Source organism: Pseudophryne corroboree, chromosome 1, assembly GCF_028390025.1.
Source record: "Pseudophryne corroboree isolate aPseCor3 chromosome 1, aPseCor3.hap2, whole genome shotgun sequence".
NCBI lineage: Eukaryota > Metazoa > Chordata > Amphibia > Anura > Myobatrachidae > Pseudophryne > Pseudophryne corroboree.
The window spans coordinates 25,126,113-25,149,496 of NC_086444.1; the positions used below are offsets into that span (position 1 = coordinate 25,126,113).

Genomic DNA, 23,384 nt, shown 5'->3' on the forward strand with positions numbered 1-23,384 from the left:
GACAGGGACGTAAAATAATCTACATTTCAGAAACACATATCTCCCCCACGGATCCGTCTGCACAGATTCCAGCACGAAGGGGACGGTCCGCTTAATAAGGACTGAAACTCCACGAGAGGCAGAAGTGTACGTGGAATGGTACGCCCATCCCACCCATGGCCTTTTTAGCGAAAGAATCTTATTCCCCACCAAGTGTGTTTCCATAAGGCAGACCACATCAGCGGCACAAGTTTTAATCTGTCGGAGTACCAAGGACCTCTTAACTTTGTCACTGAGACCCCGCACATTCCACGATAACACTTTAATCCCAGCCATAATGCATCAAAAGTAAAATAAATGCAGCACCCCGCGGCCAGCCAAATCCACCATGCTTATGTTCAGTTACCAGATACCAATACTCAGATAGTACAATAATGAACCATGTCCACTCACACCATACATCTCCACACACAGTAAAACCATAACCCAGAACCCTCCCCCGCCCCCCTCCCTGTATACCACCCCCAACTTGCAGCATACTTGGATCCCAAAACTAAACACAAGTACCCAAATTCAAATATACAACCTTCGTAGCACCATTAAGTGGGGCAAATATACCCTGATCGGAACCAAGAATATAATGACTCTCGGGAGAACAGAGATAGCCTCCAGCCACCAACCACCACCACCCCCGAACAATATAGGAGGGGAAATCATAGACATCCACCCCCTGGGTCCGTGCATACCCAAAACAAGCATACACGTATAGTAAAGAGCCAAATATATCGTACCGCAAGCGCCACCCCCCCCCCCCCCCCCACCCCCCAGAGGTAACGGGATAATAGAAAATCTAAGGCCTACCCGAAGCATCAAAGTAGGCAAACGAGTAGTCACTCGACCTGTCGTACCTGCGAGAGCAGAGTAAGGTAACTAGGATACCCGGATATAGAGGACAATGACCCCAGTCCAACACTCCCGCAGCCTATTGCCGCACATTAATTAACACGCATGTACAGCCCACATAAGTAATAACAAAAGGAGCATATAAGGAGAGAAAAAAGACATGACTAAAGCAAACAGGGTAGAATTAGCCTCAGTGTTAGGCCGGAGACTCAGGGATCTGCAAGGTCACGCCTCGCCGGGAATCGTCTATCCAGCCACGCCGTGGCCTCACGGGGAGTCGTGAAAAACTTTGTTTCTCCATCAGCCACTACTCGCAACTTAGATGGGAAGAGCATGGCATACGGCAGGTCAAGTTCACGGAGCCTCCTCTTAACAGACAGGAACTGAGCCCTATCCTTTTGTACATCCACGGCAAAGTCAGGGAAAACCGATATGGGCGATCCATTCCACTTCAAAGGGCCCTTAGTGCGGGCCAGCCGTAGGATTGTGTCGCGGTCCCGGAAATGGAGGAACTTAGCAATAAAGGTGCGAGGTGGAGCCCCCGGAGGCAGCGGGCGCATCGGAACTCTATGGGCCCGTTCTACGGTAAAGTAAGGTGAGAATTCCTCAGATCCAAAAGCATCACGAAGCCATTTTACAAGAAATTCTTCAGGAGTTGAACCCTCCTCCTTTTCCGGCAGGCCAACAAAACGGATGTTATTGCGCCGCAAGCGCCCCTCCATATCCGTCAGTTTTTTGCGCACCTCGGTCATTTGAGATTCCAAAGCATCAGTGCGGCGACCCAGCGGGCCGACAGAGTCTTCAACATTGGATATACGGGTCTCAGCCTCGCCCACTCGTTCTCTCACTCGTTGAAGGTCCTAATGGATAATGGAGAGATCAGACTGCACTTGCCCAATCTTGTCCGCCAGACGCGTCTCGCTGGCAGTCACCGCATCTAATACTCTCTGCAGAGTAGCATCCGGATGGTCTGAGGAAGCGGTACTATACGCAGGAGATGGTGGTGCAGATTCAGATCCAGCATTCTCACCCCCCCGCCGCTGATTACCAGGATTTCGGACAAACTTATCCATTGCGCCCGCCGCCGCATTACTTTGGCGGCCGCGCACCATTTTAGACAACACGGTGTCGCTCTGCCTAGCCGAGCAGATATATCAAAGCAAATATAAGCAAGCAAGAGGGGGGCGCCCACGCCGACACCCTATAGAAAGGTCAGTGGGCTCAGGGCAGGATATAAATATGTATAGCCAAACAGCAGGGCCAAGGCCTCCGGAAATAATGTGTATCTGCCTGATGGAGCAGGGAGTCAGGTAATCCCCCTTAATCAGAGCCGTGCAGTAAAGATGAACAGTCCCCCGTACTGACCTCCAGGCAGGGTGAGATCAGGATCAGCCAGCCAGAGACGTGCAGCGGAGGGAGAGGGGGGAAGGGCACACGCGATCCAGTGGATTTTCAGCCAGCTCAGATAGGCCCCCACAGAGTAAAGTGTACCTGATGGCTGCAGCGGGCAGGGAGAGATCGCGGGAGCCGCACTTCCGGTCCCCCGGGCCCGCAGGATGACAATCCGGGCTGCTTCAGCTATAATTTTCGTCCCCCAGCAGGCTCACAGAGCGGCAGTCGAGCTCTCCTCACTCCCTTCCACAGAAGTGCGGGCGGCGGTAGAAAGCCGGAGCCGAACTTCCGGTCCCCCGGGCGGCACGGATCCTCGGCGGTGCAGAATGCTTCAAGCGCCGCAGATTCTCCTCAGATCCCTCAGCAGGCACACTGGGCGGCAGATGAGTGTCCCTCACTTCTCCTGACAGAGACACGGGCAGCGGCGGAGAGCGGGAGCCGAACTTCCGGTCCGAGGTGAGCGCGAGGCAGCAGCTCCAGCGCCGAGCAGGGCCCGCCGGACAGACAGGGCTGCAGGAGCTAGAGGAATACTGACATCCAGCCCAAATTCACTCCAGAGGGGCAGGGGGCATTCATGCAGCGTTGTCCTCAATTACAGACCCAGGGAGGGAGTCCAGGATACTATGTCAGGATATATTGGCTGGAGAGCTGCACTGTGTAAGTGCTACTCCATGCTCGTCCAGGCCACGCCCCCGGGGTCCGGGGCTTTTACTGTGACTGAGATGGGGTCTGGGGCTTTTACTGTGGCTGAGATGGGGTCCGGGGCTTTTACTGTGGCTGAGATGGGGTCCGGGGCTTTTACTGTGGCTGAGATGGGGTCCGGGGCTTTTACTGTGGCTGAGATGGGGTCCGGGGCTTTTACTGTGACTGAGATGGGGTCCGGGGCTTTTACTGTGGCTGAGATAGGGTCCGGGGCTTTGCTTTTACTCTGGCTGAGATATGGTCCGGGACTTTGCTTTTACTCTGGCTGAGATGGGGTCCGGGACTTTGCTTTTACTCTGGCTGAGATGGGGTCCGGGGCTTTGCTTTTACTCTGGCTGAGATGGGGTCTGGGGCTTTGCTTTTACTCTGGCTGAGACGGGATCCGGGGCTTTGCTTTTACTCTGGCTGAGACGGGGTCCGGGGCTTTGCTTTTACTCCGGCTGAGACGGGGTCCGGGGCTTTGCTTTTACTCCGGCTGAGACGGGGTCCGGGGCTTTGCTTTTACTCCGGCTGAGACGGGGTCCGGGGCTTTGCTTTTACTCTGGCTGAGATGGGGTCCGGGTCTTTGCTTTTACTCTGGCTGAGACGGGGTCCGGGGCTTTGCTTTTACTCCGGCTGAGACGGGGTCCGGGGCTTTGCTTTTACTCCGGCTGAGACGGGGTCCGGGGCTTTGCTTTTACTCCGGCTGAGATGGGGTCCGGGACTTTGCTTTTACTCTGGCTGAGATGGGGTCTGGGGCTTTGCTTTTACTGTGGCTGAGATGGGGTCCGGGGCTTTGCTTTTACTCTGGCTGAGATGGGGTCCGGGGCTTTGCTTTTACTCTGGCTGAGACGGGGTCCGGGGCTTTGCTTTTACTGTGTCTGAGATGGGGTCCGGGGCTTTACTTTTACTGTGGCTGAGATGAGGACCGGGGCTTTGCTTTTACTGTGTCTGAGATGGGGACCGGGGCTTTACTTTTACTCTGGCTGAGACGGGGTCCGGGGCTTTGCTTTTACTGTGTCTGAGATGGGGTCCGGGGCTTTGCTTTTACTGTGGCTGAGATGGGGTCCGGGGCTTTGCTTTTACTGTGGCTGAGATGGGGTCCGGGGCTTTGCTTTTACTGTGGCTGAGATGGGGTCCGGGGCTTTGCTTTTACTGTGGCTGAGATGGGGTCCGGGGCTTTACTTTTACTGTGGCTGAGATGAGGAACGGGGCTTTGCTTTTACTGTGTCTGAGACGGGGTCCGGGGCTTTGCTTTTACTCTGGCTGAGACGGGGTCCGGGGCTTTGCTTTTACTCTGGCTGAGATGGGGTCCGGGGCTTTTACTCTGGCTGAGATGGGGTCCGGGGCTTTGCTTTTACTCTGGCTGAGATGGGATCCGGAGCTTTGCTTTTACTCTGGCTGAGATGGGGTCCGGGGCTTTGCTTTTACTGTGGCTGAGATGGGGTCCGGGGCTTTGCTTTTACTGTGGCTGAGATGGGGTCCGGGGCTTTGCTTTTACTGTGGCTGAGATGGGGCCCGGGGCTTTGCTTTTACTGTGGCTGAGATGGGGTCCGGGGCTTTGCTTTTACTGTGGCTGAGACGGGGTCCGGGGCTTTGCTTTTACTCTGGCTGAGATGAGGTCCGGGGGTTTGCTTTTACTGTGGCTGGTTGCGTCATTTTTTCTTTTCTTTCTTTCTGCTTTGTAAATATTGTTATTGAAAATCGTAAGGAGGTGGCGTGACCTGTATATTGTACACAAGGTCCGTAAAGCGAGTTTGTGTGTAGTTTGCCAGCAATGTACAGACGTGTCTGACAACCTCGTTACCGGTACTGTAAATCGCAGCTTGTTACAATATCGCCTCATGGAAATGTGCGCAGCCGCCGGGGTGACGTTGGCGGAGAACAGTCCTTTCCTGACTAATTTCCCTTGTTTAGCATTCTGTGCAGACGCAGTACTGATCCCATAAGAAAAGAACGCACAGCTTTGTCAGGTGCCGAGGAAAATTGTGTTCTTAAAGCTGGACCTGGTACTGGTCCGGTGATGACGCACAGCCACTTATCCGCCCGCACACTGCCGTGGCATTGTACTGAGGGTGCAGACAAATAATTCACTGATGTCATTGCGTCATCGTGTGCTTCTGTGATGTCACTGGTGAATTGATGAATACACAATCTGTCTAGGTCTCAGATATACTTGACGTCTCCTCCCAGATTCCAATTCTACCCGCATACGGGAATGGTGACGGCCATCGCACAGATATAAGGAATGGATGCCATGTAATGGATAATATGGTCTTGGCTGAGCGCTGTTGTATGTTACTGATAGAGGCCTATAGCTGATGTTATATACGCTGCCTCATCTCATAGTACACAAAGCGGATCAGACTGTGTTACCTGGAACGGAGATCAAAGTGCTGTCAAGTCTGAGCTCGCTCTCTGTTGTGAAACACTTGGTGCAATGGGTGTCTCTCCCCAGGCCGGGGGGTGCGAGACAGCCGTGTTTGCACTCCTTTTGTGTACGGAAGAGAGGGAGGGCTGTGTTTGCTGCACATGACTGACAGCCGGGGGCTTATTCCTTTGTTTAGATGGAGGACAGATCTGCATTTGTTTCCTTGTGTGTCTTGTATTCCTCATCTGATTTACCAGCGGGAGACTCTGATACTGTGAGACATTGCAGCAGTCGGAGATTTTTCTCCCATTAAATAATAGTGACGGATTTATGCACCACCTGTACCTGCTGGAAAACCGGAGCAGGGGACGGGGACATTTATGAAAAACAATCACGCCACCTGTCCGTTTTACGTTGTAGCTTAGAGCCTGATCTAGCAAAGAGCTGGTCGCTATGAGTTACGGCACATTTTCTCTCGTGCAGGCTCAAACAAAATAGTTGAGTTTGGGGGTAATTCAGACCTGATCGCAGCAGCACATTTGTTAGCAGTTGGGCAAAACCATGTGCACTGCAGGTGGGGCAGAGGTAACGTGCAGAGACAGTTAGATTTGGGTGGGTTATTTTGTTTCTGTGCAGGGTAAATACTGGCTGCTTTATTTTTACACTGCAATTTAGATTTCAGTTTGAACACACCCCACACTAATCTAACTCTCTCTGCACATGTTACATCTGCCCCACCTGCAGTGCACATGGTTTTGCACTGCTAACAAATTTGCTGCTGCGATCAACTCTGAATTAGGCCCTTTGTTTCCATTGTTTTTAGCAAGATTCCCCAGTGCCATGTCTGAGATACTGTCCTCTGGAACTCATATGCACCATTCTCATTACTGCCCCTATACTCCGGCCGAAGGTATTGTTCCTGACTTTGCACACATTCTGTGGACTCTCATGCATTGTACAGCAGGGGTTGTGCACAAAGCGGCCCTCCAGCTGCTGTGGAACTATACATCCCAGCTGGAGTGCCGCATGTAGGCTACCCCTGTTTTACAGAGTTACCCCCATTGCAAGCTGTGTATTGTGCAAACCATAGATTGCACACTTACCAAGTAGCTTGATGTCGTCACGACAGTCCTTACACTCCGTGAACATTTGTGGGAGGTTGGGGGGGGTATTACCCGTAGCCGGATACCTCCAGTGCATGTGGCCATAAATTGCTGTTTTAGTAGGGGGGAGGATACCCCAGCAGGCCCACTAGTGGAAGGGACCACACTGACTGTACTGTGGTCATGCCCACAGCATGCCACAGACCGCCTCCCACCCCCAATATCCCTATTCATGGAGGCACAGATTACACAGTAATGCTAGCCGTGTCTTGTACACTGAGCGCCCCCCGAAGTCAGGCAGTTATTATTGCAGGTAACCCTTATATGTCAAGTGTCTCCTAGAGAGTAATATTCCGCATATCTCTCATCTCCAGCCATACTTTTCAAATTAAGACTAGCCCCATCTTCAGACGCCAAGCTGGGTAAAAAGGCAGAAAACTTGAGGACAGATCCAATTATGAAATTGGTAAAATGCGTTGGGTCATTCGCTCACAATGTAATGCCTGCTCTTTGTCTCCTGCACAGGTGGTTTTCCGGCCTCCGCTGGACCTTTACGATGTTCTGATCCACTTAAACCCAAAGCACATTCCCCGCCACAGAGAGGCTGTGGACCAAGCAGCGAAGTCGTTTCTCCGCGGGGTCTTGAGGGAGGAAGCAGCGGTCAAGGCGTTGCGCTTCCCTGTGGTGAATTATGATCCAGTCCAGCTGTACCTGAATGAACTCAGGGTGAGTCTCCATTCCGCCTGTACACCCTGAAAACCTTCCCATATTGAGCTCTCTCTGAGGCTCATTACTCTTCAGCATCCGAATGGAATGGAGCTTATACCGTAATGGGCTCTCAAGTGATCTGATAGTAAATACAGGTGATGTGCATGTACGTACGGAGGCACAGTGGTTAAAATGGCTAGGCATTATCTGTGTGGAGTTTGTATGTTCTTGTGACGTTTAGATTTCCTCCAGAGGCTCTGGTTTCCTACTGCAATCCAAAAACATACTGGTAGGTTAACTGGATTCTGACAGAAATTAAGCCCAATATGTGTGTGAATGATAGGGAATATAGATTGCAAGCTCCACTGGGACACGGTCTGTAAAAGCGATCGGCAATGCGCTTCGGACTATGGGGGAATTAAAGTGTTTGCGCTGGGGGCTGTCATTGCCGGGACAGCAATGACGGAGCAATTCTGTTGCTCTGTTCGGGCGCGAACAGCGGCCGACGCCGGAATTTCTGGTTCTAGCCCTCCATGCTGGCAAGCAGAAATGAACAAAAGGAGACTATTTCGCGTTGCGCCCAGCACTTTGGTCGGGTTTAACTGTTTACATGGCTAAACACGACACTTATGGGCGCGATCAGTGCTTTAAAAAAAACAATTGAATAGTGCCCCCCAATCTCCCGTCACTCCATAAACAACTGAATGGTCCCCTATATGTGTACAATATAAATAACTAATGAGATATAATAATATGTTCAGTGATTTACCACCGCAGTTCTGATGCCTCGTTAGGCCCAATGTAGACTTTATCTGCCAAGAATTACGGCGTACATTGGCCCAGAGATAGAGCCCACCCTGGTGGATGCTTTCTGTCCACTGGATGTCAGGATGGTTGGTAAATGCGGTTGGTCTGGTGCAGTCATTGTCCAGCCGCACTGATGGAGTTCTGTCTGATCCACCTGTACGGCCTGAGCTTTCAGATTTAGCCACACACGTATGTACATGTAGATCCAGCCAAGTGATCCAACTGACGTACGTTTCGCCACCCGTGTTTCTACACCTGGAAGCTGGGTAATATTGTGTTTTGCAGACTTGTAATTTCCACCACCTGATTCTGCTGATACATATCTAAATGACCTGCTAAGTGAAAAATGTAGCCGGACGAGTGTTGGTCAAGTTTTGCGAATTACTGACGCTATAATAGTATTCATACACACACGTTTCACCTATGTTGTAATACAGTGCATCCGGAAAATATTCACAGCGCTTCACTTTTTTCGCATTTTGTTATGTTACAGCCTTATTCCAAAATGGATTAAATTGATTTTTTCCCTCAAAATTCTAAACACAATACCCCATAATGACAACGTGAAAAACATTTTTTTTAGATTTTTGCAAATTTATTTAAAAAATTAAAAGAAGAAATCACATGTACATTCACAGCCTTTGCTCAATACTTTGTTGATGCATTTTTTGGCAGCAATTACAACCTCAAGTCTTTTTGAATATGATGCCACAAGCTTGGCACGCCTATCTTTGTGCAGTTTCGCCCATTCCTCTTTGCAGCACCTCTCAAGCTCCATCAGGTTGGATGGGAAGCGTCGGTGCACAGCCATTTTCAGATCTCTCCAGTGATGTTCAGTCGCATTCAAGTCTGGGCCCTGGCTGGGCCACTCAAGGACATTCAGAGTTGTCCTGAAAACTGCTTTGATATCTTGGCTGTGTGCTTAGGGTTGTTGTCCTGCTGAAAGATGAACCGTTGCCCCAATCTGAGGTCAGGAGCGCTCTGGAGCAGGTTTTCATCCAGGATGTCTCTGTACATTGCTGCATTCATCTTTCCCTCTATCCTGACTAGTATCCCAGTTTCTGCCGCTGAAAAACATCCTCACAGCATGATGCTCCCACCACCATGCTTCACTGTAGGGATGGTATTGTCCTGGTGATGAGCGGTGCCTGGTTTCTTCCAAACATGGCATTCACGCTAAAGAGTTCAATCTTTGTCTCATCAGACCAGAGAATTTTGTCTCTTATGGTCTGAGAGTCCTTCAGGTGCATTTTGGCAAACTCTAGGCGGGCTGCAATGTGCTTTTTACTAAGGAGTGGCTTCCGTCTGGCCAGTCTACCATACAGGCCTGATTGGTGGATTGCTGCAGAGATGGTTGTGCTTCTGGAAGGCTCTCCTCTCTCTGCAGAGGAATGCTGTAGCTCTGACCTGGTCACCTCCCTGACTAGGGCCCTTCTCCCCCGATCGCTCAGTTTAGACGGCCGGCCAGCTCTAGGAAGAGTCCTGGTGGTTCCGAACTTCTTCCATTTACGGATGATGGAGGCCACTGTGCTCATTTGGGACCTTCAAAGCAGCACATACTTCTCTGTACCCTTCCCCAGATTTGTGCCTCGAGACAATCCTGTCTCAGAGGTCTACAGACCGTTCCTTTGACTTCATGCTTGGTTTGTGCTGAGACATGCACTGTCAAGTGTGGGACCTTATATAGACCGGTGTGTGCCTTTCCAAATCATGTTCAACCAACTGAATTTACCACAGGTGGACTCCAATTAAGCTGTAGGAACATCTCAAGGATGATCAGTGGAAATAGGATGCACCTGAGCTCAATGAGCTTCATGGCAAAGGCCGTGAATACTTTATGTACATGTGATTTCTTAGTTGCTTATTTTTAATACATTTGAAAAAAAAAAAATATATATATATATATATTTTTTTTTTTTTTCACGTTGTCATTATGGGGTATTGTGTGTAGAATTTTGATGGAATTTTTTTTTTTCTATTTTGGAATAAGGCTGTAACATAACAAAATGTGGAAAAAGTGAAGCGCTGTGAATACTTTCCGGATGCACTGTATCTGTGCATCCTCCATCCCAGTAACAAAAACAAGTTAACACTTAAATTACAGATGTGTTCTCCCTCATTGTTGCTGCAGCCACTTTAAACAGCCCTTCTGGTCATGCCTAGTTGTGAGTCCATTTACTAACAGCGAGTGTCTTCGTGCATTTTTTTTTCTCCCAAAAATGCGTATTATTGGCATCGCTGGGCGAATAAGAGGTGCCAATCTGCATACTATGCAGCTGTATCTGCATATGAAATGCTACATTACAGTGTTCTGGAATACACTAACATAACATTTCGTATGCAGATAAAGCTGCAGTCGCACACAGACTATACACATACCACATATTAGTGTTCACTCTAGACTGTTTTAGCAGGGCGCCACGCCCTGCCTGATTTTTTTAAAGGCAAAATCCGCCCTGCCCCTTTTGCGGCACCTGCTAGAACAGCCGCCCACTTCCTGCTTCCCAGCGTGTAAAGATGCCGTTCGCATGCGCACAGCATCCATTCACGCTATGGGAGAGAGCTGGGGGAAGCCCAGCACCTCCGTCGGTGCTGAGCACGCCACCAACAGTGATGTCGCCGGCCACAGACGCCCCCTACAGCAACGTCTGTGGGCCGCACCGCCCACTAAAATGGAGTTTCCATGACCACGCCACCTAATTTACATGGACACGCCCCTGGAGTCCGGCGCCCTGCCCTCTTTCCTTCCTAGAAGGAACACTACATATAATTTGTATTCTTATTCGGAGGAATAAGACGCCTGGCGCTGTTTGAGTCACATGGGAGCTGGCGGCTCCCGTGCGTTCTGTATGTTGTGACTCATCACGCACAGAGACTAGATGAGGAAGGACGCACCTGTACATGTAATGTGAAGTAAAACTGCAGATGTGCTATAAATCTAACAATATACAGGCTGGGAATTGTTGCGCGTCTCCTGGTTTGTGTCATTACAATGGACTGCACTGTAAATGGTAAATGCCGCCTGGCAGGTGCTCTGTATCCAGTCGTCGCTGCTTGTAGCACCGCCCTGAGTGCGCAGTGTCCCCTCCGCTATCAGACTGGACGTCGCCATCTTATCCGCGTGTAAATGTCTCTTGTTCCAGGAATCCTATGGGGAGTTTGCGCTGTTTCTGTACGATACGTTCGGAGGAGAAGTGATCGGAGTTATTTGGAATCCAACCAGCTTTACGCCACAGCCCTTTAAAGTGAGTACGATCTGCGCTAATGCACGGTACATCTGGCAGAGGATAAATCCAGGGTATTGTAAGAAATGTTATATAGCAGAATCATTAGGGCATGTTGGGGTATCATACAGAATTCCACGGCTTGTTCCTGCAACAATTATTCCTTACAAGCGTTGTGGGCCCCTTTGCATTCTGCGAGCCGTGGATCTTATACACAAAGAGCGGCGGATGCCGCTCATCCCCAGTCTAAGCATTTTACACAGCAGGGTGGGGCGGGATATATGGCTCATTTCATGCGTGGCTGTTACAGACGAAGTGATGGTAAATGTCATGTATCATTAGGCAGGCTGAATGGTAAATCTGTATGGGCTGAATAGCAGATCTTCAGCTGCAGCAATAGGTAGAAAAATAGTCCGGTCTCATCAGATTGTTCTGGTTTGTGTTTGTTCAGTGGTCACGCAAGTGCCCCGAATGTAAAAAGGTCTGGAGGTGATATCGTCATGAGAGTAGCAGATGGGATGCTGACCGGATGGGTTATATCAGGGGCCGTGGCTGCCCTTTTTAAGGGCAAAATTACCATTTACCCCAAACTTTGGTTACGGTTTTGCATTCTAATCCTGTGTTCCCTGTAATGTGGAAATGCTGACTTTTGATTGGCTGGAACAGCGCCACGTTATTGACAGTTATACTAAAATCCAGCTGTGACCATGGATACGATCCTCTGCTTATAATTTAATGGACGTGACTTATTAACGGATAGTAATTGGTATCTGGCATTATTGTTGCGTATTTTAGACATGATAATGACAGTACACCTATTGATCTAAGTCAGTGGTAGAAAGTGTGTCTCTCGCAGAAATATGGCAGTGTGTGAGCATCTCACACACACAGACAAGATGATACAAACTTGCCCTAATCTAGAATTTTTATGGGGGACATGGCTGATGCAGGTTCTCATAAATGCGTCCCATAATTTCTCTAACGTCCTAGTGGATGCTGGGGACTCCGTAAGGACCATGGGGAATAGACAGGCTCCGCAGGAGACTGGGCACTCTAAAGAAAGATTAAGTACTACCTGGTGTGCACTGGCTCCTCCCTCTATGCCCCTCCTCCAGACCTCAGTTAGAATCTGTGCCCGGCCAGAGCTGGGTGCTTTTAGTGAGCTCTCCTGAGCTTGCTAATAAAGTATTTTAGTTAGGTTTTTTATTTTCAGAGAGCTTCTGCTGGCAACAGACTCTCTGCTACGTGGGACTGAGGGGAGAGAAGCAAACCTACTAACTGCGGCTAGGTTGCGCTTCTTAGGCTACTGGACACCATAAGCTCCAGAGGGATCGAACACAGGACCTGACCTTGTCGTCCGTTCCCGGAGCCGCGCCGCCGTCTCCCTCGCAGAGCCAGAATTCAGAAGCCGGCAGAAGCAAGAAGACATCGAAATCGGCGGCAGAAGACTCCTGTCTTCACATGAGGTAGCGCACAGCACTGCAGCTGTGCGCCATTGCGCCCACACTACCCACACACTCCGGTCACTGTAGGGTGCAGGGCGCAGGGGGGGGGGGGCGCCCTGGGCAGCAATTAGGATACCTCTTGGCAAAAAGACACATATATACAGCTGGGCACTGTATATATGTACGAGCCCCCGCCATTTTATTACACAGACCCGGGACTGAAGCCCGCCGCTGAGGGGGCGGGGCCGCCTTCCTCAGCACTAACCAGCGCCATTTTCTCTTCACAGCTCCACTGAGAGGAAGCTCCCCAGGCTCTCCCCTGCAGTATCAAGGTAGAAAAAGGGTAAAAAGAGAGGGGGGGCACATAAATTTAGGCGCAAAATTATCATAAACAGCAGCTACTGGGTAAACACTAAGTTACTGTGTAATCCCTGGGTTATATAGCGCTGGGGTGTGTGCTGGCATACTCTCTCTCTGTCTCCCCAAAAGGCCTTGTGGGGTCCTGTCCTCAATTAGAGCAATTCCCTGTGTGTGTGCGGTGTGTCGGTACGTTTGTGTCGACATGTTTGACGAGGACGGTTACGTGGAGGCAGAACAAGTGCAAGTGACTGTGGTGTCGCCGCTGACGGCGCCGACACCTGATTGGATGGATATGTGGAAGGTGTTAAATGATAATGTAAGCTCCTTGCATAAAAGGTTGGATAATCAGTCAGGGTCTCGACCCGTGTCTGATTCTGCAGCTCAGAGGCCGTCAGGGTCTCAAAAGCGCCCACTATCCCAGTTGGTTGACACAGATGTCGACACGGATTCTGACTCCAGTGTCGATGACGATGAGGCAAAGTTGCAGCCTAAAATGACTAAAGCCATCCGATACATGATTATAGCAATGAAGGATATTTTACACATATCAGAGGTAAACCCTGTCCCTGACAAGAGGGTTTATATGTATGGGGAGAAAAAGCAAGAGGTGACTTTTCCCCCTTCACATGAGTTAAATGAATTATGTGAAAAAGCGTGGGATTCCCCCGATAAGAAAGTGCTGATTTCCAAAAGGTTACTTATGGCGTACCCTTTCCCGCCAATGGACAGATGCGCTGGGAATCCTCCCCTAGGGTAGATAAAGCTCTGACACCCTTATCTAAAAAGGTGGCCCTGCCGTCACAGGATACGGCCGCCCTTAAGGATCTGTTTATGCACACTCAGGTACTATACTGAGGACGGCTATTGCGTCGGCCTGGATGTGTAGTGCTGTAGCAGCATGGACAGATAATCTGTCGGAGGAAATGGATATCTTAGACAAGGATACCATTTTACTGACCCTGGGGCATATAAAAGACGCTGTCCTATATATGAGGGATGCCCAGAGGGACATTTGCCTACTGGGCTCTAGAATAAATGCAATGTCAATTTTTGCCAGAAGGGTCTTGTGGACTCGGCAATGGACAGGTGATGCCGTCTCCAAAAAGCACATGGAGGTTACCTTACAAGGGTGAGGAATTGTTTGGGGACGGTCTCTCGGACCTAGTTTCCACAGCTACGGCTGGGAAGTCAAACTTTTTGCCATATATTCCCTCACAGCTTAAGAAAGCACCGTATTACCAAATGCAGTCCTTTCGATCACAGAGAAGCAAGAAGGTCAGAGGTGCGTCCTTTCTGGCCAGAGGCAGGGGTAGAGGAAAGAAGCTGCACAACACAGCTAGTTCCCAGGAACAGAAGTCCTCCCCGGCTTCCACTAAATCCACCACATGACGCTGGGGCTTCACAGGAGCCAGGAGCGGTGGGGGCGCGTCTCCGAAATTTCAGCCACCAGTGGGTTCGCTCACAGGTGGATCCCTGGGCTATACAGATTGTGTCTCAGGGATACAAGCTGGAATTCGAAGTGATGCCCCCTCACCGTTACCTCAAATCGGCCCTGCCAGCTTCCCCCATAGAAAGGGAAGTAGTGTTAGCGGCAATTCACAAGTTATATCTCCAGCAGGTGGTTGTAAGGGTTCCCCTCCTTCAACAAGGAGGAGGATACTATTCCACAATGTTTGTGGTACCGAAACCGGACGGTTCGGTCGGACCCATATTGAATTTAAAATCCCTGAACATTTATCTGAAAAGATTCAAGTTCAAAATGGAATCGCTCAGAGCGGTCATTGCAAGCCTGGAAGAGGGAGATTTTATGGTGTCTCTGGACATCAAGGATGCGTACTTGCATGTCCCCATTTATCCACCTCATCAGGAGTGCCTCAGGTTTATGGTACAGGACTGTCATTACCAATTCCAGACATTGCCGTTTGGCCTGTCCACGGCACCGAGAATATTTACCAAGGTGATGGCGGAAATGATGGTGCTCCTTCGGAAGCAAGGGGTTACGATTATCCCATACTTGGACGATCTCCTCATAAAGGCGAGGTCCAGGGAGCGGTTACTGATCAGCGTAGCACTCTCTCAGGAAGTGTTGCAACAGCACGGCTGGATTCTGAATATTCCAAAGTCGCAGCTGATTCCTGCGACGCGTCTGCCCTTCCTGGGCATGATTCTGGACACAAACCAGAAAAGGGTGTTTCTCCCGGAGGAGAAGGCTCAGGAGCTCGTGACTCTGGTCAGAGGCCTCCTAAAACCAAAACAGGTATCGGTGCATCACTGCACGCGTGTCCTGGGAAAGATGGTCATACGAAGCCATTCCCTTCGGCAGGTTCCATGCGAGGATCTTTCAGTGGGATCTGTTGGACAAGTGGTCCGGATCGCATCTTCAGATGCATCGGCTGATCACCCTGTCCCCCAGGGCCAGGGTGTCTCTTCTGTGGTGGCTGCAAAGTGCTCACCTCCTCGAGGGCCGCAGGTTTGGCATACAGGACTGGGTCCTGGTGACCACGGATGCAAGCCTCCGAGGGTGGGGGGCAGTCACACAGGGAAGAAATTTCCAAGGTCTGTGGTCAAGTCATGAGACTTGCCTTCACATCAATATCCTGGAACTAAGGGCCATATACAACGCCCTAAGTCAAGCGGAGACCCTGCTTCGCGACCAATCGGTGCTGATTCAGTCAGACAACATCACCGCAGTGGCTCATGTAAACCGCCAAGGCGGCACAAGGAGCAGGGTGGCGATGGCGGAAGCCACCAGAATTCTTCGCTGGGCGGAGAATCACGTAAGAGCACTCTCAGCAGTGTTCATTCCGGGAGTGGACAACTGGGAAGCAGACTTCCTCAGCAGGCACGACCTCCACCCGGGAGAGTGGGGACTTCATCAAGAAGTCTTCACGCAGATTGCAAATCGATGGGAACTGCCACAGGTGGACATGATGGCGTCCCGTCTCAACAAAAAGCCAAAAAGATATTGCGCCAGGTCAAGGGACCCTCAGGCGATAGCTGTGGACGCACTAGTAACACCGTGGGTGTTCCAGTCGGTCTATCGGTCTATGTGTTTCTTCCTCTCATACCAAAGGTGCTGAGAATTGTAAGAAAAAGAGGAGTGAGAATAATACTCATTGTTCCGGATTGGCCAAGAAGGACTTGGTACCCGGAATTGCAAGAAATGCTCACAGAGGACCCGTGGCCTCTGCCTCTCAGACAGGACCTGTTACAACAAGGGCCCTGTCTGTTCCAAGACTTACCGCGGCTGCGTTTGACGGCATGGCAGTTGAACGCCGGATCCTAGCGGAAAAAGGCATTCCGGATGAAGTTATTCCTACGCTGATAAAGGCTAGGAAGGATGTGACAGCAAAGCATTATCACCGTATATGGCGAAAATATGTTGCTTGGTGTGAGGCCAGGAAGGCCCCTACTGAGGAATTCCAGCTGGGTCGATTCCTGCACTTCCTACAGTCAGGAGTGACTATGGGCCTGAAATTAGGGTCCATAAAGGTCCAGATTTCGGCCCTATCCATTTTCTTCCGAAAAGAACTGGCTTCACTGCCTGAGGTTCAGACGTTTGTTAAGGGAGTGCTGCATATTCAGCCCCCTTTTGTGCCACCAGTGGCACCTTGGGATCTTAACGTGGTGTTGAGTTTCCTGAAATCCCACTGGTGTGAGCCACTTAAGACCGTGGAGCTAAAGTATCTCACGTGGAAAGTGGTCATGCTGTTGGCCTTAGCTTCGGCTAGGCGTGTGTCAGAATTGGCGGCTTTGTCATGTAAAAGCCCCTATCTGGTTCTCCATATGGATAGGGCAGAATTGCGGACTCGTCCGCAATTTCTGCCAAAGGTGGTGTCATCCTTTCATTTGAACCAACCTATTGTGGTGCCTGCGGCTACTGGTGACTCGGAGGATTCCAAATTGCTTGACGTAGTCCGGGCTTTGAAGATTTATGCGACCAGAACGGCTGGAGTCAGGAAGACTGACTTGCTGTTTATCCTGTATGCATCCAACAAGCTGGGTGCTCCTGCTTCAAAGCAAACTATTGCTCGCTGGATCTGTGGCACGATTCAGCAGGCTCATTCTGCGGCTGGGATGCCGCATCCAAAATCAGTGAAAGCCCATTCCACGAGAAAGGTGGGCTCTTCTTGGGCGGCTGCCCGAGGGGTCTCGGCATTACAGCTTTGCCGAGCTGCTACTTGGTCGGGTTCAAACACATTTGCAAAGTTCTACAAGTTTGATACCCTGGCTGAGGAGGACCTTGAGTTTGCCCATTCGGTGCTGCAGAGTCATCCGCACTCTCCCGCCCGTTTGGGAGCTTTGGTATAATCCCCATGGTCCTTACGGAGTCCCCAGCATCCACTAGGACGTTAGAGAAAATAAGATTTTACTCACCGGTAAATCTATTTCTCGTAGTCCGTAGTGGATGCTGGGCGCCCGTCCCAAGTGCGGACTTTCTGCAATACGTGTATATAATTATTGCTTACTAAAGGGTTATGTTATGTGGCATCAGTTGAGTGATGCTTGTTTGTTGTTCATACTGTTAACTGGGTATAGTTATCACGAGTTATACGGTGTGATTGGTGTGGCTGGTATGAGTCTTACCCTGGATTCCAAAATCCTTTCCTTGTAATGTCAGCTCTTCCGGGCACAGTTTCCTTAACTGAGGTCTGGAGGAGGGGCATAGAGGGAGGAGCCAGTGCACACCAGATAGCACTGAATCTTTCTTTAGAGTGCCCAGTCTCCTGCGGAGCCCGTCTATTCCCCATGGTCCTTACGGAGTCCCCAGCATCCACTACAGACTACGAGAAATAGATTTACCGGTGAGTAAAATCTTATTTTTATTAGTAAAGTCATTATTTCCCAAACTGCGTTAAATCAAGAAATGAAGATGCTATTGGCGTGCGAAAACGTCGGCACAAAACTCTGGTGAAACGACCCTGTCCTAGACGCATTATCCTCCTCCGATCGTCATGGAACTCTGCTTCTCATTGTCCGCTTTCTGTGCTAGACACTGGTTGCGATTTGTTCCGGTGATGAATGGGGTATAATTTCTAGTGCATGCCTAACGTTTCCCCATTTTCCCTACAGACGACCAACATCAGCGGAAGGATAATAGACCGTAAAAGTAACAACTTGTTACTGGTGCCCAATGTAGAGGCCATGTTGGAGGACTTTGAGATTTTGGGGAGGGGTTTGGTCAGTAAAATTGAGCCCCGAACTGAGAGATGGAATATCTGATATGGACACTGTGGCTTGGAAATCCAGTAAGGAGGACTAGATCACCCCGCGGTGCAATGGAGCAATTCTACTGTGCTATTGTAGAACCGCGGACTAAAGACCCCAAACGCTATGGAACAATCCTACTCCCGGTAATACAGGACCGCAGACTAAAGACCCCACAGCGCTATGGAACAATCCCACTCCTGGTAATACAGGACCGCAGACTAAAGACCCCACAGCGCTATGGAACAATCCCACTCCTGGTAATACAGGACCGCAGACTAAAGACCCCACAACGCTATGGAACAATCCTACTGCATTATTGCAGGACCGCGGACTAAAGACCCCACAACGCTATGGAACAATCCCACTCCCGGTATTGCAGGACCGCGGAATAAAGACCCCACAACGCTATGGAACAATCCTGCTGCATTATTGCAGGACTGGGAAGGTGTTCTAGCAAATAATTCCTGGAAAGAATAATTTTTATACTGCTTTGTAATGATTACTGCAGGAGGAGCGGAGATACAGGTATAAAATGTTCTAGAAAATACCTGAGGGTGCGGAGGAGAAATAGAACTCCCGATCATCCGCATACAATAAACGTCCAGCTTCTCCGCAGGTCTGTCTGGTTTTATTACTCATCTCCTTCTGTTCTATAGATACATGTGAATAAATCTTAGAAAAACGTAACAAGCGCATTAGTACAGTAGCCTGTAGCCAATCAGAGCACTGGAATGGTCACAATACTTGACCAACGTAGCTGCAGGTTCACAAGGCATGCTTGGACTTGTAGTTCTACAACCACTGCAGCCGTACATCGCTTATCTCTGCCTTGCAGCGTTGCGATCCAGGTTCCGGGCCCTGGGTGTGTGTGTGTAAGTTTCTCTAGGATTGTTCACGTATTCTCTGTATAGCGCTGGGTAATCTAGAATAAAACTGACAGAAAGCTTACCTCGTTGTACCTCACTGCAACTTTGACTTCCCAGCCTCCCCATCTGCGTCTTTCATGAATCTCTTCTGTTTTGTTTCTACACATTGCTTCACCGCCATCATGTTCGTGGCCAGGATAAGAAAACACGTGGTACTGATGGTTCTGTGGTTTTCTTGTATCTTATGTATCGTGTTTGTAGGCTGTGTGTTTGTATCCCCCCCCCCCCCCTCCTCTTATGGATCACATCTCCATGTATTACTCTTACTCCATTCCTTGCAACCTATGTGATATGCCCAAGATGGCTGCCTCCTCTGGTTATGTTGTGAGGCGGATGAATGATCTGGGTTGCGGGTCTAACATATGGTGCCTATCTATTGACTGTCTAACTAGACACATCTGTCTATAAACTCTGGGTACCATGTGCTGTGTACGTCACAATTTTCTTTCACCCGCCGCATCCATTGTAGGGAGCCCAAGATGGCTGCCTCCTGTCTACTGTGGCTTATGGCATAAAGCGCTACACAAATAATTACTATAACACTGCGGTTACCAGTGATCCGGCTCACGCACACAGCGGAGGCCTCCTGCACCAGTGCTGAGATAGCGTCCTCAGTCATCCCCCCCCCCCCCCCCATTGTATATAGTATCTGGGGGGTTCCTATCTAGGTGGCGCGGCCAGTGTACACCCATCAGGCAAAACACTACAACCACTGACGGGTGATAACACTGATTATCTCGTTACAATGGCACCCAGCATATGGGGTGGGATATATTAGGCAGCCAGTGGACACTCAGTTCTTGAAGTTGATGTATTGGAAGCAACCATAAGGGTCAGAGCACCTCCAAAGCGGCAGGTCTTGTGGGGTGTTCCCGGTATGCACTGGTTAGTACGGTATCCGGTCTTTAGGTCGACAGTACGTAGGGTGACACTCATTAGGTCAACCACTATTGGTCGACATGACAAAGGTCAACATGAGTTTAAATTTTTTTTTTATTTTTTCATACTTTACGATCCACGTGGACTACAATTGGGAATAGTAATCTGCCTGAAGCATGGCGAGCGGACACGGTGCACTAATTGGGGCTCCTGGTCACTTTACGAAGAAAACGACACCCAAAAATATAAAAAAACTCTTGTTGACCCTTTTCCATGTTAACCTAATGACCGTGGCGAGCTATTTCAGGTGTTGACCTAGTCACTGTCTACCAATAGCGGTCTACCGAATGACTGTCGACTTAGTTACGGTTTACCCCATGATCCACACCCGATTAGTACCTACCAAACCCCTCAACAGGACAACTGGTGCCCAGGGCTCTTTACTGCGCATGGGGAGTGAGTGAAGACCAGCCCGCCTGGTAATATCGCACAGAAGGGCTACTGTAGCGCAAATCACTGGTGCTGGGACACACAGTGCATCGCCTTATGTGCTGTACATGAGCGCCAAATTACAAGTAAGCATCCTATATATGTGACACATTATCCTCGGGTAGGCAATGTGTGGAACTGCAGATGCTGTGGAACTACACATTCCAGCATGCCCTGCCAGAGTTTTAACATGCCCTAACTGCAAAACTGGCAGAGCATGCTGGGATGTGTGGTTGCACACCAGCCGGAGCGCCGCGTGCTGCCTCTTCCGGGGATAATGTGTCACATACTGTATATCTTTTTTTGATACCTTTTTGTAAATGTGTTCTCACACTTCCAAAATGCAAAGCTGTAAATATCCCCCCTGCAGCTGGTCAGCTCTGGCGCACGCGCCGTAGGCTGCAATCCGTCCGCATCTCTGACTCAGAATGAGCCCCATAGTTTTACCTCTGTTGGGTCTGATGGTGCATATGTGTGGAATATTATTTGTGCACCATTGCTCCTGGCTCTATGTTAGCCTCATTGCTCTTCCATGAGCTCCTGCCTGTGCACGGCGTGTTTACTACGTTACGCTCGTCCGCTGGTAGAGAACCTGCTGAAGGATGGTTTATCTGACGGTGTCTGCTTCCTCCGCTGCTCAGTAGGCCATTGTCTTTGCCGGCAGGCCGCAGTGACGGGGTGATGACATGACTATGACATCTTGCCCTGTTTGGCCGTGTTTGATGTAATTGGCTGCTTACGCCGCTGGCTGCAGTTTGCAGTCATCTGATCTCCGGGTTCTCACTTCTGACTAACGCAGAGATACCGCGATTCTGGCGTCTGCGCTTCCGCCCAGTGTCACTGTCTACTGATAACGGCTTCCTCTGTCCCAGGCGGGCGTCACTTAGACAACGCTGCTGCCAAGCAATCACCCCCTCTTCCCAAGTCACTGAGGTACTCTTACAGTCTTGCCTGGCGTAACCATAGGCAACCACGGCCTGAGTTTTTTGTGTGCGGTGGCAAAACATCTGGATGCAAGATTTGCCATTGCGAGCTGCAGGAAACATGCGAGTTTGCATGTTCCCGCATCCTATTAAATTGTGCGAGTTCTAAAAAAGTGCGCGTTTAGCGCTACACTCACCCTTTTTCAAAACTCTGACCCTATTGCATCTCGTCATAGGTCTCATTGTGCCCGGGCCTGGTTCTGACTTCTGATTGTTGCAGCCGGAGTTAAGCTAGGTACACACTGTCAGATTTTTGGGGGGGTCGGCCTGACAGTCGGAAAATTTTTCTGGAAATTGTAGGCAGCAATATCAGAGCTACTGTACTCACTAAAAGATTGCATTTTTAAAGTTGCCAATTTTTTGCCACGTCACACTGCGTTTGCATATGCCCCCCACAAGAAGGATAACATAGTGACAGGTAAACATAAGAAATATGGGCAGATTATTGAGAACGCGCACACACTGCTCGATATCGGGAGATTGTGGCAGATAGTTTTGGTTGAGGACGATAGATCGCAAAATCGATCGCTCATGTTTTTGTGAGCAAGATTTTCCAGAATTATCGTCGGAACACCAAAGCGATCGGCCGATGTCCCAATTATTAGCAAATCGGCCTAATAATTGTATAGTGTATACGAGGAAAGGCTTGCAAGGCTAGGCATGTTTACATTGGAAAAGAGGAGACTAAGAGGGGACATGATCAACAATCTACAAAAATATAAGGGGTCAGTACTCAGCGCTTGGGAGGGACCTGTTTTCTATAAGATCAGCACAGAGGACACGTGGTCACTCGCTTAGGTTTGAGGAGAGGAGTTTCCGCACATTGAGGCGGAAAGGTTTTTTCACAGTAAGGACAATACGTGTTTGGAAATCCTGCCTGAGAGAGTAGTAACTGCGGACTCAGTCAACACCTTTAAGAATGGGTTAGATAAATTCCTATTGGATAAAGATATTCAGGGTTATGGTGTGTAGGCACGCATTATAGTTAATATAACTAGTCCTAACATAAAAATAACTAGTCCTATAATAAGACTGCATAGGAGACCACAAATAGGTTGAACTCGATGGACAATTGTCTTTTCAACCTTAGTTACTATGTTAATTCGCTGTAGTCTCTTGCTTGGTTCTGTGACTGGTGCTAATTCCATTTTCAGTTTTGTAACAAAGTGTGACGGGAAAACTTTGTCCTCATCGTTTTAGAAACCATTGATAATGTGTATTAGGTAATAACTGGGGAAAGGTAATTATGTTATCACGGCCTTCTGTCACCATAGAGGTGTATAGTTCATATACTGGGGGAGGGAAATTGTGTTATGTGAAATAGACTTGCCATTGTACAGTGGGTGCAATAAATGCAATTGAGGCAGAATGGGGCAAATGTAATATTATTAGCGGAATATGATCTGGGTAGACCAGCTCCAGCAATGAGCGCTGGTCTCCCCGGTTCTTGCATGCCCCACATCCACAATCTCACCGTTCTTGCCGAACGTGGCCACGTGGGCTTCGTATCTCCTTGAGGCTCTTTTCTTGCCCTGCATGATGTAAAGTAGAAATAGTTAGCACGGGGTAATAAGCCGCCCTCACATACAGTATATAATTGGTGGTGCACCCCCCGTCACTAGTGTGTACTACAAGGATCCAGGAGGAACGTCCGCAGCAGAACAGGCGACTCCTGTGCCCGAGGTTTTGAATGGAATAAATATCACCACCGAATAACACTATTGATTGTGATCAGCCAGAAGACTCCGTAGCTGCAGCTTACATTCAGTCTCCGTTGCCGACATTTGAACGGTCACCTGCGGTGTCTCCTGGAGAGGCGATTCAGGTGGGAGGTACAAGCGGGTAAATGGGGACACAGCGCTGTACATCACATCATTGCGGCACAATTTGTGCCATGAGCAGAGGGCCGCGTGCCCACCCGGG

General features: G+C 49.6%; 1 protein-coding gene across 2 annotated transcripts in view; it reads left to right on the top strand.

Moving 5' to 3' along the window:
• The window catches only part of NOL6 (nucleolar protein 6), a 119,372-nt gene extending 100,573 nt beyond the window's left edge, over positions 1 to 18,799 (top strand). For both annotated transcript variants that reach the window (XM_063957965.1, XM_063957955.1), the window contains 3 exons: positions 6,955 to 7,155; positions 11,088 to 11,189; positions 18,047 to 18,799. In XM_063957965.1, the coding sequence (XP_063814035.1) occupies positions 6,955 to 7,155; positions 11,088 to 11,189; positions 18,047 to 18,196 (453 nt within the window). In that variant the 3' untranslated portion in view covers positions 18,197 to 18,799. The remainder of the gene's footprint in view (positions 1 to 6,954; positions 7,156 to 11,087; positions 11,190 to 18,046) is intronic.
• Positions 18,800 to 23,384: the final 4,585 nt, after the last annotated feature.